Source organism: Doryrhamphus excisus, linkage group LG15 (assembly GCF_037039965.1).
Source record: "Doryrhamphus excisus strain RoL-2023G ecotype Guam linkage group LG15, RoL_Dexc_Guam_v1.1, whole genome shotgun sequence".
Taxonomy (NCBI): Eukaryota; Metazoa; Chordata; class Actinopteri; order Syngnathiformes; family Syngnathidae; genus Doryrhamphus; species Doryrhamphus excisus.
Window position 1 is genome coordinate 17,591,777 of NC_136371.1, and position 18,263 is coordinate 17,610,039.

Consider the following 18,263-nt stretch of genomic DNA (forward strand, 5'->3'; position numbering starts at 1 on the left):
TATTGCCAAGAGTGAGCGCATGCGCTCTGATCGTCACTAATGACGTCACATCTAAAACGGACAAATTCCTCTTCTGCCGGGGGGTTTATTTTTCGAAAAATGAATTAATTTTAAAAAGTCAAATGAAATATGTATTTTATGTATATCATTAAAGAGTAATTTTGTACTCCAACTGTTTATCGATTAAGTCCATGCATCTGTGTGTATGTCACTGATGACGTACAAAGCGCATGCGCACACTGGCCGTTCCGCCAAGTTTAGAACTATATTTCGGGTTTCCCCGAAAACACAAATGATCATATTTAAACATATTTATTATATAGAGATTACGTGACAATGAGAGGCATTTTTATTCGTGTCGGAATAAACTTATCTCACTGAACTTCTTTGACGCTTCTCAGGCTAGCTTAGCTTGCTAGGTGATAACCCGGAAGTTATCAACACATCGCTAAGCAGAGCCAACGTGTGTGTAAAGTGTTGCGATTGTATGAAAACGTGTAAAGTATATGTACACTACAATATTTGTAGTGTGACAAAGAATGATATTCTCCTCCAAGCATGTTTCTCCGGGTACTTCCCACATTCCAAAAACATGCTAGGTTAATTAGCCACTCCAAATTGTCCATTGGTATGAATGTGGGTGGGAATAGCTGGGATAGACTCCAGCACCCCTGCGACCCTCATGAGGATAAGCGGTAAAAAATTAATGAATTATTCAATCATTTTTTTTTAAAGAGATGCTTTTACCACACATTGTTGAATTCCTTTGACCTCAACTGAGCAATCAAAAGGTTTCTCTCCAGTCTAAGTCTCACATTCATCATCATCATCACTGTTTGTTTGGCATGCAATTATAATGACATTTTTAGCTTTGTAAATAAATTAAGTCATAAATCATACTGACATGTGTCAGTTTGGAGTCGTCAGACCGCAGTATTGGGGGGGGGCAAGCTGGTTAGCTTGTCTGTTAAATGACAAAAAGCTATGTCAATTTTATGTGCGTTGTGTCTTCCAGTTTTTCACGTTTTTGCAAATGTTTTGATGTGTGGCCCCCAGCCAATGTGTAGCAGAGGAAGGGGTTGTCACAGATACACATTTTAAAATATCTGGCCTTCATGGCTCTCTTAGCCAAAAAGGTTCCCGACCCCTGAGGTAGGTGTTGACAGACTATATATTTTACACGTAACAGTCCACCTGGTATTATTGTATCTGTAAAATTGTCATGCAATCTGCTATTATTATTTATTATTTTATATTTATATTTAAATATTTAAAAAATAATAAAATATTATAATAATTACAATAAAATTAAAATAATAATTATTATATTATTATTATGTAAAATATGCAAATATAACAATAATATTATATATCATTAATATTTAATTAATAATTAATATAATAATCTAATAATCTAATAATAATACTTATTATTATTATGTGCTTGTGTCCCTTTTTTCAGGAGCACTTTGTAAACAACAGACCATGTCAAAAAAGGAAATTGATAAAACCATCAAAAGGTTGGCTCAGGCCATGATGCCAGGTTGTATGTTGACTTTAAATGAAATACTTTGGAAAGATTGGGCGGGCCGCATTCAAACACTTGGCGGGCCGGATGTGGCCCCCGGGCCGCAGTTTGCCCACCCCTGGTTTAGATTCTGTTCCACAGATGGCGCTAAAGTACAGAAGAAGAAAAACGCACCCTGACAGCTTTCCGTTTGAGCGGCTACAAGATACCTCAATCGGATTGGGAAAAGGAATATTCCATCCCTGTTAATCCCATTATATATTAATTGGGATTGGTACTATTCTTTCGGAATGAGGCGTATACAAAGGTTAAATTCTTTTGAGCAAATAAACCAAATGCAATTGGAATATTTGGGTCCTTTGCGGTGGCCTTTGCATATTATTATATATTATTATATGGTATGGATTAGTGGTTAGAATGTGAGCCTTGGAGCATGTTTGTGCATCGTTCCCCCCTAAATAATTTGATATTCTTTACTGATTTTTTTTTACAAAAAAAGCAGTGGTGTCATTAGGCCTATTTTTAAAAAAAATTGAAAAATAAAATAGGTTATAAAATATGTTCTTAAGCCCCCCTAAATAATTGGATATTTTTACAGATTTTTTTTTACAAAAAAAAGCAGTGGTGTCATTAGGCCTATTTTTTTTTTAATTGAAAAATAAAATAAAATAGGTTATAAAATATGTTCTTAAGCCCCCCTAAATAATTTGATATTTTTTACTGATTTTTTTAAAATAGAATTTTTTTTTACAAAAAAAAGCAGTGGCGTCATTAGGCCTATTTTTTTTAAAAATTGAAAAATAAAATAGGTTATAAAATATGTTCTTAAGCCCCCCTAAATAATTGGATATTTTTTACTGATTTTTTTTTTTACAAAAAAAGCAGTGGCGTCATTAGGCCTATATTTAAAAAAATAGAAAAATAAAATAAAATAGGTTATAAAATATGTTCTTAAGCCCTCCTAAATAATTTGATATTTTTTACTGATTTTTTTATAGATTTTTTTTACAAAAAAAAGCAGTGGCGTCATTAGGCTTATTTTTAAAAAAAAAATAGAAAAATAAAATTCTTAAGCCCCCCTAAATAATTTCATATTTTTTACAGAATTTTTTTAATAGAATTTTTTTTTTTTTACAAAAAAATATTTTTTAAATATATTTTATATAATAGGGCAAAAGCAGGCTAATACTAGCAGCCCCACGATCTGAGGAGAAAGGATGCATTTGAAGCTACCAGCACAATTTGGAAAACAAATCTTTCTTTTACGACCCCAGGCAAAAATTCTCAGTCCCTTTTGAGTGACACCACTGATTTCAAAGTTAAAACGTTTGTCAGCTCGCACGCCCAGAAGTTACTTTGTCATGCTGGTTTGACATATAGTAAATTATTTCCTGCATCTCTGTCAGCAGATAGCGTTGTTGGTGTCTCTGAGTTATGCATAATTAGCCGTCAGCTATTTCTATTGTATGGCTTATTACCAAGTGATAACTGAAGCTCCAGTCATATTATTAAATATTATTATATGGTATGGATTAGTGGTTAGAATGTGAGCCTTGGAGCATGTTTGTGCATCGTTCCGTTCATCATTTGTGCATCATTCGTGCATCGTATGAGGCACAACCATCATTTGTAAGTGTATTATCCTTTTCACACCGTCATAAAGTCTTGTGAAATGTTTTTTTTTTTTTTTCCAGGCATGCGAGCATAATTACATTTTTTAGCTTCCTAAAATGAATGAACTCATAACTCATGTTGACCGCAGACCGCAGTATCGGGGGTGACAAGCAGGTTGGCTTGTCTGTTAAACGACAAAGCTTTCTGACACACGACTTCATGTTCCCACGTTTTTGTAAATATTTTGATGTGTGCCCCCGCGCCAATGTAAGGCAGAGGGTGGGTTTGTCTAAGTAGATTAAATAAACAATTGGCTCTCTGCCACCCTACTCGGGTTGGGTTAGTTGATTGGGTTAGTTGATCACGTTCATGTTTTCCGGGAGAGAAGCAGTAGCGTCATTAGGCCTATTAAAAAAAAATAGAAAAAAAATAAAATAGGTTATAAAATATGTTTTTAAGCCCCCTAAATAATTGGATATTTTTTACTGATTATTTTTTACAAAAAAAAGCAGTGGCGTCATTAGGCCTATTTTTTTTAAAATTGAAAAATAAAATAGGTTATAAAATATGTTCTTAAACCCCCCTAAATAATTTGATATTTTTTACTGATTTTTTTAAAATAGAATTTTTTTTTTTACAAAAAAAAGCAGTGGCGTCATTAGGCCTATTTTTTTTAAAATTGAAAAATAAAATAGGTTATAAAATATGTTCTTAAGCCCCCCTAAATAATTTGATATTTTTTACTGATTTTTTTTTAATAGATTTTTTTTTTTACAAAAAAAAGCAGTGGCGTCATTTGGCCTATTTTTTAAAAAAATGAAAAATAAAATAAAATAGGTTATAAAATATGTTCTTAAGCCCCCTAAATAATTTGATATTTTTTACTGATTTTTTTTATAGATTTTTTTTACAAAAAAAAGCAGTGGCGTCATTAGGCCTATATTTAAAAAAATAGAAAAATAAAATAAAATAGGTTATAAAATATGTTCTTAAGCCCTCCTAAATAATTTGATATTTTTTACTGATTTTTTTTATAGATTTTTTTTACAAAAAAAAGCAGTGGCGTCATTAGGCTTATTTTTAAAAAAAAAATAGAAAAATAAAATTCTTAAGCCCCCCTAAATAATTTCATATTTTTTACAGAATTTTTTTAATAGAATTTTTTTTTTTTTTACAAAAAAATATTTTTTAAATATATTTTATATAATAGGGCAAAAGCAGGCTAATACTAGCAGCCCCACGATCTGAGGAGAAAGGATGCATTTGAAGCTACCAGCACAATTTGGAAAACAAATCTTTCTTTTACGACCCCAGGCAAAAATTCTCAGTCCCTTTTGAGTGACACCACTGATTTCAAAGTTAAAACGTTTGTCAGCTCGCACGCCCAGAAGTTACTTTGTCATGCTGGTTTGACATATAGTAAATTATTTCCTGCATCTCTGTCAGCAGATAGCGTTGTTGGTGTCTCTGAGTTATGCATAATTAGCCGTCAGCTATTTCTATTGTATGGCTTATTACCAAGTGATAACTGAAGCTCCAGTCATATTATTATATATTATTATATGGTATGGATTAGTGGTTAGAATGTGAGCCTTGGAGCATGTTTGTGCATCGTTCCGTTCATCATTTGTGCATCATTCGTGCATCGTATGAGGCACAACCATCATTTGTAAGTGTATTATCCTTTTCACACCGTCATAAAGTCTTGTGAAATGTTTTTTTTTTTTTTTCCAGGCATGCGAGCATAATTACATTTTTTAGCTTCCTAAAATGAATGAACTCATAACTCATGTTGACCGCAGACCGCAGTATCGGGGGTGACAAGCAGGTTGGCTTGTCTGTTAAACGACAAAGCTTTCTGACACACGACTTCATGTTCCCACGTTTTTGTAAATATTTTGATGTGTGCCCCCGCGCCAATGTAAGGCAGAGGGTGGGTTTGTCTAAGTAGATTAAATAAACAATTGGCTCTCTGCCACCCTACTCGGGTTGGGTTAGTTGATTGGGTTAGTTGATCACGTTCATGTTTTCCGGGAGAGAAGCAGTAGCGTCATTAGGCCTATTAAAAAAAAATAGAAAAAAAATAAAATAGGTTATAAAATATGTTTTTAAGCCCCCTAAATAATTGGATATTTTTTACTGATTATTTTTTACAAAAAAAAGCAGTGGCGTCATTAGGCCTATTTTTTTTAAAATTGAAAAATAAAATAGGTTATAAAATATGTTCTTAAACCCCCCTAAATAATTTGATATTTTTTACTGATTTTTTTAAAATAGAATTTTTTTTTTTACAAAAAAAAGCAGTGGCGTCATTAGGCCTATTTTTTTTAAAATTGAAAAATAAAATAGGTTATAAAATATGTTCTTAAGCCCCCCTAAATAATTTGATATTTTTTACTGATTTTTTTTTAATAGATTTTTTTTTTTACAAAAAAAAGCAGTGGCGTCATTTGGCCTATTTTTTAAAAAAATGAAAAATAAAATAAAATAGGTTATAAAATATGTTCTTAAGCCCCCTAAATAATTTGATATTTTTTACTGATTTTTTTTATAGATTTTTTTTACAAAAAAAAGCAGTGGCGTCATTAGGCCTATTTTTTTTTTTTAATTGAAAAATAAAATAAAATAGGTTATAAAATATGTTCTTAAGCCCCCCTAAATAATTTGATATTTTTTACTGATTTTATTTTACAAAAAAAAGCAGTGGCGTCATTAGGCCTATTTGTTTTTAAATTGAAAAATAAAATAGGTTATAAAATATGTTCTTAAGCCCCCCTAAATAATTTGATATTTTTTACTGATTTTTTTTTTTACAAAAAAAAGCAGTGGCATCATTAGGCCTATTTTTAAAAAAAATTGAAAAATAAAATAAAATAGGTTATAAAATATGTTCTTAAGCCCCCTAAATAATTTGATATTTTTTACAGATTTTTTTTATAGATTTTTTTTTTTAAAAAAAAAAGCTGTGGCGTCATTAGGCCTATTTTTTAAAAAAATTGAAAAATAAAATAGGTTATAAAATATGTTCTTAAGCCCCCCTAAATAATTGGATATTTTTTACTGATTTTTTTTTTTACAAAAAAAAGCAGTGGCGTCATTAGGCCTATTTTTTTTTAAATTGAAAAATAAAATAAAATAGGTTATAAAATATGTTCTTAAGCCCCCCTAAATAATTTGATATTTTTTACTGATTTTTTTTTTATAGATTTTTTTTTTACAAAAAAAAGCTGTGGCGTCATTAGGCCTATTTTTAAAAAAAAATGAAAAATAAAATAGGTTATAAAATATGTTCTTAAGCCCCCTAAATAATTTGATATTTTTTACAGATTTTTTTTAATAGTTTTTTTTTTTTTTTACAAAAAAATATTTTTTTAATATATTTTATATAATAGGGCAAAAGCAGGCTAATACTAGACTAGTAATAATCATTCATTCGTTTTCTACCGCTTATCTTCACAAGGGTCACAAGGGGGGGTGCTGGAGCCTTCGGGCGAGAGGCGGGGTCCATTCTGGACTGCTGGCCAGCCAATCACAGGGCGCATATAGACAAACAACCATTCACACTCACATTCATACCTATGGACAATTTGGAGTCGCTAATTAACCTAGCATGTTTTTGGAATGTGGGAGGAAACCGGAGTACCCGGAGAAAATGTAAAATGTAAACTCCACACAGAGATAGCCGAGGGTGGAATTGAACTCGTGTTTCCTAGCTGTGATGTCTACGTGCTAACCACTCGACCACCGTGCAGCCTGAGTAATAATCAGAAAAAGAACAATGATGATAGTAATAATAATAATAATAATAATAATAATAATAATAATAATAATAATAATAATAGTTCAATGTGTTCAATGGTTCAACTGATGGAACTGTCGCCCTTGGGCAAAGCCACGTCGCTCACACACAGCATCACAACACATGCGGCGTCCCTCAGGGCACGGTGTCGCTTCAAATACAATGTATAATTATCAGCTCAGCATGCAATATTGAATCATCTTCATGAATGCTTGGAATGCCACCTGCCCGGTGTCATGAAGAACATAGTTCTTGTGTCCACTAGAACATTCCGGGGTGGTTCCAAGCTGCTGTACGGTATATAAGTCAGCCTCCTTGTTGCCTCGTCACCCTCGAATATCAGCAAAGGTGACCCACTTCTTTACATCCTCTTTGTCCTTGGTGTCGCTAACTCGTATGATGATGATGATGATTTGTCCTCAGATGGCATTCGCTAACTTCTTCTACTTCCTGTGTTGGATCAGCGGACTCTTGACTCTAATCGTAAGTAACAATCAGACCCATCGTGATGGCTTCCTGATGGGATGACGCATGAATGCATCGTGTTATGTTCTTCACAGCAACTTCACCCTCTACTCAACGGTCAGTTTCTCCTTCCAACCTTCACGTCTAGTCTTCACGTGCGCTAAGGTAAGCGTTGTGTTGCAGAACTTCACTGTCCTGACGAATGGACCCAAGTCAATGATCGTTGTTTCATCTTCAAAAACGACGACAGGAACTTTGCCGATGCAGAGGTACTCCCGCTGTCATGCACCGTGCCTCTTTTTTTAATGTTGTCTTCATTGGATCCTCAACATGTGTAGGCACTCAGAAATGCTATAAAATTGGGAAAATAATAATAATAATAATAATAAACATAACCAAAAATAACATAACCCAACACTATGTCTTTGATTAAATATGCATTACATATCCTGTAAAGATTTGGTAACATTGTTGAAAATATGAGCTATAAACACCAAAATCACAGCACATATTTGTCAAAAAAAAACCAAACAAAAAAAAATAAAATAAAATAAAATAAAATAAAATAAAATAAAATAAAATAAAATAAAATAAAATAAAATAAAATAAAATAAAATAAAATAATACTTGTCTGTTTCAACATTGGTTATTCAGCGTGTGTGTGGAAGTGCTCAGTGCTCCCGGAAGCACAGTTCAGTGTAACCGGAAAACACCTGAAACTGAGTTGTGAGTTTCAGAATAAAATACACTCATGCTAACCATGCTAAAACGGTAAACCAACACGCAAGCGAAGTGCTTTGTTCTTATGGATTGTAAATATATGCAAAAATAATGAAAAACGCTTCTATCAGAAAGCCGATTTTAAAAGACACACACGAATACACACTGGAGAGAAACCCTTTTCTTGCTCAGTGTGCAGTAAAAGATTTGTTAATAAATATCAATTAGGAAGACACACAAGAATACACACCGGAGAGAAACCATTTCCTTGCAAGTAAAATAAAGTAAAATAAAATAAAATAAAATAAAATAAAATAAAATAAAATAAAATAAAATAAAATAAAATAAAATAAAATAAAATAAAATAAACTTTTTTGTCAAAAAAAACCCTCTAAATTTTCTCTTTTCTAAAGATCTGCAACAAAATGTACATTTTTCTGTGTCTAAAGAAATATGATTTCTTCTTTTTATTTTCTCCTGTCAGAGCATTTGCAAACATCTCGGTGGGAATCTGGCCTCTATCCACAACGGCTTGGAAAATGCAGCTCTGAAAGAACTGGCCAGGGATGGTAATGGTACCGTGCGAAGAAGCTGGATCGGCCTCCATGATTTAGCCACGGTGAAGTATTTAAGTAATACTTAAAAGTATTTTAAGTGCAAAGATTCCACAGATTTGTACTGTAACCAAGGGTTTATTTCCCAAAAACGACAACAGTACGAAAAAAACAAAGATATACTGTACATCAGGGGTCTCAAACTCAATTTACTTGGGGGGCCACTGGAGCTCGGGTCTGGGTGAGACTCAGGTTTTCCAAAAAAAAAAAAAAACGCATTTATTAAAAACTTTAAATTTTTAAAAACTTTGCTTTGGTTCCAATTTTCTACAAGAAAAAAACATATGAAAAAAAACAATGAAAAAATGCATTTATTAAAAACATTTTTTTTTTAAACTTCGCTTTGGTTCCAATTTTCTACAATAAATTTTCCACTGTTCTCAAATATCTTACTTTTTATTTTTCTACACAAAATAAGATGAAAAATAAATAAACAAATCAAGAATAAAGAAAATCAATCAATCAGTAATAAATAAAAAAAATATAATAATAATAATAATAAAACGGCAAATAATAAAAACTTAAGAAAACTTAAGGGTAGACAAATTATTTTTTTTCAGATTAAAATGAACAAAGCATTATTAGAGCCCTGTAGACATGACAAAACACGACTATAGTCACATTTATATTTTTTATTTACAACATATTGCGCAACTGCAGCGTCTTGAGACACATGCTAACTCGCAAACTAGAGAGCTAGCCACCTAAACGGTAGCCTTCAAGTTATTTCCTTTAAACTTAAATAACCAAAAACTTACCACTTCCACACAGATAGTGAGGATAATTATTAACAGTTATTTAACCTTTAACATGAACATTAATCAAACGTAATAATTTTTTCTGGGTACATGATACCATACAGCATCCATATCAAACTAACATTAAACTTTCATATCAAGGCAGGGGACTCAAACTAGTGTCCTGCGGGCCACATGTGGCCCGCGGGCCGCGTGTTTGAGACCCCTGCCATATATAGTACATGGTGATATTAGATAGATACATAGAGACACGGCTTAAATGGGACTTTGCCTTCCAGGACCCGATGTGGACTGATGGTACAGAAACTGACTACGAAGACTATGGACGTGACGAGCCCGACGGTAGCGGCTGCACTCAGTTTCGATTTGATGCTGGAGGTACGTGACACATCCAGAGAATTCATATCCAAAGGAACGTTGAATATTTCATAATTGTTGAATATTTTCAATATTTCAACGGTCATGCTTTGACTTGAACCTGCGCACACGCGACAATGGAATACGTCACATGATTCCAATGTTTCTTGTTCACTTCCTGTATTCCGTATGCGGTTTTTGAATAGGAAAAACCCAAAGGTAACGCGGCAATGCGGTGATGTCATTATTAACATTTTTTCAGAATTAATTTCTCTTTTGTGAGAGGTTTTGGGGTCATTATTAATATTATGTTATTATTAATAGGTTGTTGTTAGCGTTGTGCTTTAGTTTAGCTGTTTTCTAAATTGTCTAAATCACTGAATTGTAATATTTGACACAATATGAGAATGACATTGTTCATTTGTTTCTGTTTCCTTCCAGAGGAGAAGTGGTTTGACACCTCATGTGATACAGAAATTGGATTCATTTGCAGCAAAGATGTGGACTAAAAGACCGCCATTGTTGCTGTCCGTTTATCTGCAAGGCATATAAACTGCTGTTATTAATATGAGCAGCATTGTTGGCATTATTATGCACATCTGTCAATAAAAGTACACATAAATTAGCATGCATTCTGTTGTGGTGTGCTACCTTTAGTGCAATGCCCCACTTGGAACTCAGTACTGTTGAAGTGTGTGACAATAAAATAAAATAAAATAAAATAAAATAAAATAAAATAAAATAAAATAAAATAAAATAAAATAAAATAAAATAAAATAAAATAAAATAAAATAAAATAAAATAAAATAAAATAAAATAAAATAAAACAAAACAAAATAAAATAAAATAAAATAAAATAAAATAAAATAAAATAAAATAAAATAAAATAAAACCCTTTTCTTGCTCAATGTGTAGCAAACGATTCATGAATAAAACTCACTTGAACACGCACACGAGAATACACACAGGAGAGAAACCTTTTCCTTGCATGGTGTGCGGTAAAGGGTTCTCTCAGAAAGCTGATTTGAAAAGACACGCAATAATTCACACCGGAGAGAAACCTTTTCCCTGCACGACATGTGGAAAAAGATATACTCAAAAAGGTGATTTAAGAATACACACAAGAATCCACACGGGAGAGAAACCGTTTGCCTGCTCAGTCTGCGGTCAGGAATTCGTGGAGGAGTCTCATTTGGAGGAACACACAAGAAACCACACAAGAGAGAAACCTTTTCCTTGCACGGTGTGCGGTAAAAGATTTATAAAAAATAAATAATAAAATAAAATAAAATAAAATAAAATAAAATAAAATAAAATAAAATAAAATAAAATAAAATAAAATAAAATAAAATAAAATAAAATAAAATAAAATATGAATGAATGTATTAGACATTGAAAAAAAATCCCCCCCCCAAAAAAGGAACAAGAACCAGAATATAATTTTCCCACTTTTGGACAGATTTAGTAGAGATACTCAATTGTTTTAGGCCACCATTAAATGTACACAAGTACACACAATCCACACTGCAAAACCGCTGCTCAAGCTCTGCAACCATCAATTATATAATAACCATTATTATATTATTAATTAGCATATTCTTCTTCTTCTTCTTCTTCTTCTGATTATTACTACTACTCGTAGGCTAGCATTAGCATGCTTATTGGCTTGCTTATTAGCCTTTTGCCGTATTATGACATTTGACAGATACGTTTTTGTAAAAAAACGATAACAAATAAAAAAAATCAATAGAAAATATAAAATTATTTAGGGGTGCTTAAGAACATTAAAATAAATAAATCAAATAGGCCCTAATGACGCCAGTGGTTGAACGTAATGTTCCGATGCTTTTAGTGTGAAAAGCCATTCAGGAAGTGATGTCACTGACAACGCATGCGCGCAACTGCCGCCACCCCTGAAAACGTTCCGTGTAGTCTTCGGAGAAAAACACAACCAACAAAAACCAAAAAGAAGAAGAAAAACACCACGAACAATTACTAAACATATTTAGTACGGACGACAGCGAGAGACTGTTTTATCCATGTGAGAATGAGTCAGTATTTCAGTGAAATTCGAAGCTTAGCTTAGCTAGCTAGCTGCTAACAAAGAGAGCCGGAAGTTTTCAATACATCGGTAAGCGAGCTCAAGGGTGAAGTGTTATAAATGTGTAAACATGCTTTACGCTGTGGTGATTCTTGCTAACTGAAGACTTAGTGAAGAAAAATTCGTAGTTTGAAGAAAGAACAAAGCAACTCCGTCAAACAAAGTAGCAGAACGTTAACTACTGGACGCTGTTTCCATGAAGCCTCAAGCTGTGTTACGCGGAGCAGGTTGGTTTTATTCTTACTCTCACAAGTGTATGAGCTTTCTATTTGTTAATTAACATTACTTAGTAAAGCATTTCTTTGTGTCGATCCATTTTCTTAATATAAGCATATTAATGTGTATGCTACTACACCACGTGTCAGCTGAAGGTACCCCAAGTACTGTGAAGAACACTAATGAGAACCTCAAAGACATTGTCCGAACATATAAACACAACATAGGAAATTAGGAAATGTCTCACATTTGATGACTTTGTCTTCGTGTGTCCTACAGACGTCAGCGAACAACATCTTCCTCCTGAGCATCAGGAGTGGAAATACCGGATGGAACAGGAGCCGCGGCACCGCCGCTTTAAACAGGAAGAAGAGGAGGCAAAGCGCCAATACATGAAACAGGAAATGCCGCGGCCCTCCCACTTTCAAGAAGAACAGGAGGAGCTACAGCACTGGCACATTAAAGAGGAAGAGGAAGATCTCAGCATCAGTCAGGAGGGAGAGTATCTTCATGGACAGGAGGAGTTCCAAGTGATTAGTGTCCCCGTGAAGAGTGAAGATGATGACGACCAAAGTGAGGAGGAGACTCCGTGCAGCAGCTCGACTCAACACGTGACAAAAGAAGCCGATGGAGACCACGGCGGAGGATCACCAGCACACGACCTCTTAGCTCCGCTATCAGATAGCGACGCCATCACTTCGCAGTCTGACACCGATGACGAAGACCACGAAGCTGACGTGACCTCTAACGCCGACAACGCGCGCTGGAAATGTTCTCAATGTGACAAAACGTTTGTTACCAAGGGGAATCTGAAACTACACATGAGGCGTCACACAGGCGAGAAACCTTTCGCATGCTCACTTTGCGGTAAAAGATTCTCTCAGCAGTCAAATTTGAAAGTGCACACAAGAAGACACACCGGAGAGAAACCTTTTCCTTGCACGGTTTGCGGTAAACATTTCAATCAAAAAGCTGATTTAAAAAGACACACACGAATACACATCGGAGAAAAACCGTTTTCCTGCTCAGTTTGCAGTAAAGGATTCATCGAGAAGGCAAACTTGAAAGAACACTCAAGAATACACACCGGAGAGAAACCTTTCTTGTGCTCGTTTTGTGGTAAAAGTTTCCATCTTAAGATTAATTTAAAAACACACACAAGAATACACACCGGGGAGAAACCTTTTCCTTGCACGGTGTGCGGTAAAAGATTCTCTCAAAAAGGTGTTCTGAAAAGACACGCGACAATACACACCGGAGAGAAACCGTTTCCTTGCACGGCGTGCGGCAAAAGATTCAACCAAAAAGGCGATTTAAAGAAACACACGAGAATACACAATCGAGAGAAACTATTTTCCTGCTCAGTTTGCGCCGAAGACTTCGCCGAGATGTCACATTTGACGGAGCACGCAAGAATACACACGATGGAGAGAAACACTTTCCTTGCACAGTGTGCGGTACAAGATTCGATTTAAAAACACACGCAAGAATCCACACCGGAGAGAAACCTTTTCCTTGCCTGGTTTGTTTTTGTTAAAGTTTTTCTCAGAAAATAACTTTATTGGGACACACAACAGAGAAACCACATTTGTTGTTCAGTGTGTGCTCGGCAATTCACAAGTAGCGCAAACCTGACTGACCACACGGGAGAGGAACTTGAACACGTTTGAAAGGACGCATCCAGGTGGATTTCCAAGGACACGAATGAGCAAGATGGTGTTAGCGTTCAAATATGTCTAAAAGAAGGACGTAATATTTGTAGGTAGTGTTTGTTTCCACGTTGTTTTCACGTATGAGAACGCATTTGTTTTGTCTTAGCCTTTATAGAAGTGTACATTTTTGAACCTCAATAAAAGAAACATAAACAAATGTTTGATGCCTGGCTTGTCTTGTGTCATGAGCATGTCATTAGCATAGCATCATATTGATTGAAGCCCACGATCGGATGCCTGGAGAAACATGCAGCACGGCGTTTTTTTTTTTTTAGCTTGCTGGCTAACTGGCTACGTGGCTACATGGCTATACGGCTATGGTAAAGGTCTGGGATTTTGGGTTGGATTTGGATTTTGGGTCAGGCTTGTCACGCCGGTTCCACTGAAAATTTGGAAGTGTGGAGCCCATCACTCAGACTTGGTCGCTGGTGCGCCAAGATGTCCGATATTGGATTTTTTCCCGATAACTGATACGCCTAGACTATATATTTCATATATAGATTTATGTTATTGGGAAGATTTAATGTATTTTTCCTGCTCTATTGCTGATATAATGTGAATTATTTGTACTGTTTGGGATGAATAAAGTTGGCCCACAGTGGGCGGGAATGGGAATTCATGTCGGATAAGGTATCTTTCCGGTGTACTTCCGATGATCTCACTCGTGAAAAAAAAATGGAATTTAGTTTTTTTTTAATCACAATAAAAATGAAAATGATCTTAGCAACCAATCATCCGTTGAGGATTCGTCAACATTTTTTAACATATCAATACCCAAAGATCATGGATACAAGGAGTTTCCTACATCGGGAACTCCCTTGGAGATTCCAGGAAGACGTCAAGGAAAAGGTGCGTTGAGAAGAACCAGACGATGTGACTATCTGGTCAGAAGGCCTCCCGGAATGTTCAGGGCACCTCCAACCAGCAGGAAGCTTCACGGAAGACCCAAGACCCAGAGAAACCATGTCTCTCAACGAGCCTGGGAACGCCTCGGGATCCTTTGGGAAGATTAACCATTTAAGAGTTCTAGACCAGACGTGTACTCGAAGACGTAAAAGATTCACAGAAATCATTTTGAGAAATATTTCTAAGACCCCAAATCTCCGACCTTCCAGTGGTGGTCCTACAAGGGGTTCAACTTTTAAACTAAGACTCCCACTGGGAGCCGAGAAAGGGTCCAAACCGGAACCGGATGGAACGGTAGACTAATACAGTCTTTCAAGTTGGGGCACCAAGCAAGTGCATGTAGCACCATTTTGGCCACCGAGTCCAAAGTCCTAAGACCCCTGAAAAGTTTTCCAGGCAGGTTTGATCACTGAGTTAATCATGAATTTAAGTAACGGAGCCTAACCTTTTGGTTTGATCGCCGAGTTAATCATGAAGTTAAAGTGACGGTGCCTAACCTTTTGGTTTGATCACCGAGTTAATCATGATGTTAAAGTAACAGTGCTTAATCTTTTGGTTTGATCACCGAGTTAATCATAAAGTTAAAGTAACGGTGCCTAACCTTTTGGTTTGATCACCGAGTTAATCATGATGTTAAAGTAACAGTGCTTAATCTTTTGGTTTGATCACCGAGTTAATCATAAAGTTAAAGTAACGGTGCCTAACCTTTTGGTTTGATCAAGTTAATCATGAAGTTAAATTAAGGACCTTAACCTTTTGGTTTGATCACTGAGTTAATCATGAAGTTAAATTAAGGGCCTTAACCTTTTGGTTTGATCACTGAGTTAATCATGAAGTTAAAGTGACGGTGCCTAACCTTTTGGTTTGATCACCGAGTTAATCATGATGTTAAAGTAACAGTGCTTAATCTTTTGGTTTGATCACCGAGTTAATCATAAAGTTAAAGTAACGGTGCCTAACCTTTTGGTTTGATCAAGTTAATCATGAAGTTAAATTAAGGACCTTAACCTTTTGGTTTGATCACTGAGTTAATCATGAAGTTAAAGTAACGGTGCCTGACCTTTTGTTTTGACCACTGAGTTAATCTTGAGGTTAAAGTAACATGATTAACCTTTTGATTTGATTTCCAGGCTTTTTCCAGGCCTGGAAGACTCACAAACAAAACCCATTTTTGAATCTGCTCCAGCAAGACGAGGATTTTAAAGGTTTGAGGTTTTTGGTGAGATGGTTGAAGACGGCTTCCCGGAATGACTTGGACTTGAAAGCGTCCGCAAGTCTCTTGGTGGTCCAGTACTGCCGCATGATGTCCTGGATGACGTTCTTGATGACGTTACTGTAGGCGACCATGTCCATGGCCGCCACGTACTCCATGTTGACCTCATTCAGGATCTTGTGATGCACGTTGCTGATGATCAGCTGGACTTCGTACTGTCCCATGGACTTCCTGGCCTTTTCCGGGAAGTGTTTGACCAGCGTCAGAATCACCAGGCTCACAAGACTCCGCGCGAGCTTTTCCAACATGGCGGAGCTGAGGTGAGCGGACGAGTCAATAACGCCGTGTTGTTGGGATTGGCTGGAGCTGCGGTCGTCGTCCTGGGAACTGGATGCGGTGTCAGCGTTCCTGATGGAGGTGATGAGCGTGTCTATGTCGTTTAAGGCGCCGCACACGCCGTCCACGCCGTCCACGCGGTCCTTACTCTTTCTCGACTCCATCTCCATCCAGAGGAGCACCTGTTGCAAGAACTTCCCGACGGAATCTTCAACAATATTGAAGAGGACGTCTGAGTGACGTTTTTTGCGCTTCCTCCCCGCGAGCGACGGCTTGGCGGCAAGCTCGGCGGTTGCCTGGTTAGCCTGATTAGCCTGATTAGCCTTAACGTACGTGTAGATTTTATCCCTCAGCTTTTTGGAGAACCTCGTGATGTCTTCACGGAGCGTTACTGTGGTTTTTGCCGATTTTGTTCCCGCCGCCGCAAAACTGTTGTACAAATCCTGGATGTCATCCTGGATTGCCTCAAAGCTCATTGGAGGCGGATAGACCGGAGTCTTAGGAAGGAAACCCGGAACGGACGCCTCAGCATCGGCGGAGCCCTGGAGCTTCACCAGGAACTCGGAATCCTTCCAGATACTCTGACTGGCCACGTCCGCCATCAGCATCTCAAATCGTCTCTTCGAGAAGTCGACAAAGCAGTTTTTACGTGGGGTCTTTTGAGCAAACATTCCGAAGAAGTTGGTCAAGGTCTTCTGAATCAACCTCAGATCAAAATGGGGGATGACTGAGGTTCTACTGTTGCTGGGGCGACGGTCCACGTGTGAGGCGTAGTGAAGGTCGGCGACTATGGTGGAGACGATGTCGGACGCCGCGTCTTGAACATCGTTCTTGGTCTTACTTGGCGTTGGTAAGACCGCAGGTTGAGCATCCTTGGGTTCCGACCATTTACGGAGGATTTTGGTCACCGCTTCGGTTGTGTCGTCAACGCTGATGTTTGACTTTGTGCTGTAGGACGACGTCCAACTCGGAGATTGTCTGGTTTCTGTCACCTCCGGGTGGTCAAGGTGCGTGTGCCCGAGTGACGGTTGGCGCCAGCAGGGTCCGAAACAACGGGTCTTTGGCTCCACGTGACCCAGGTAAGTACACAAGGCCCCACAAGCCAGACGCACCATCTGGTAGAGCACGCTGAGGTTGGTGAAGGTCCCGGGCATGTAGATGAGCGGCATCAGCTGCTGTTCCACTTTGGTCGCCGACGCCAAACCGCGGTTTACCCTCTCGGAAATCTCATCCGTGAGCAGCGAGTCCATTTTGTTAGCGAAGTCGCACTCCTGCATGGGAATGCTCAGTGCCGACGCAAACGCGGTGTTCATGGCGCCCTCCAGAACCGGAGTCACCTGGTCGATCCTCACATCCCCAACGCGCTCCTGGAACATGGGTATGATGATCTTCAAGGCATCGGCGGACAGCTTCTGGGTCATCTCCGTGCACATGTCGGCCAGCGTGGCCCCCGTGCTGGAGTCAAACTGGCCCACGGCCAGGAGGCACCACTGGGCTGGCAAGATCTTGTCAAAATATTTGGACACGATCGGCAGGAGAGCCTCCTGTTCCAGAGAAAAGTCTGATTCCATTTTCTTGTGTCCGCTCCGTCCCGAGTCTCGAGTACGTTTTTCAGTCGCCGCCTTGTGACATCCTTCTCAGCAGTTGCGTCGACGTCGCTCTGTGACAAAGGACCGCCTCGTGATGTCACGCAAACCCTCTTGCATATGAGAGTGATGACGTCAGTGGATTTTGAAAGACTCGCTGCGAAAATACGACTTGTCTTTCATGACCTGTTTCATTCATTCAGTCATTGGTTTGATCACCGAGTTAATCATCAAGTTAAAGTAACGCCGCCTAAGCTTTTGGTTTGATCACAAAGTTAATCATGAAGTTAAATTGAGTTGCCTAACTTTTTGGTTTGATCACTGAGTTAATCATGAAG

The 18,263-nt window shown here is 37.2% G+C and overlaps 1 protein-coding gene across 1 annotated transcript; it reads left to right on the top strand.

The window, feature by feature from the left end:
• Positions 1-11,722: 11,722 nt before the first annotated feature.
• On the top strand, positions 11,723-14,012 carry LOC131104537 (uncharacterized). The gene is made up of 2 exons (XM_078796479.1): positions 11,723-12,183; positions 12,452-14,012. Exons 1-2 carry the CDS (start codon positions 12,153-12,155, stop codon positions 13,645-13,647), a joined length of 1,227 nt encoding a protein of 408 aa, XP_078652605.1. The 5' UTR covers positions 11,723-12,152; the 3' UTR covers positions 13,648-14,012.
• Positions 14,013-18,263: the final 4,251 nt, after the last annotated feature.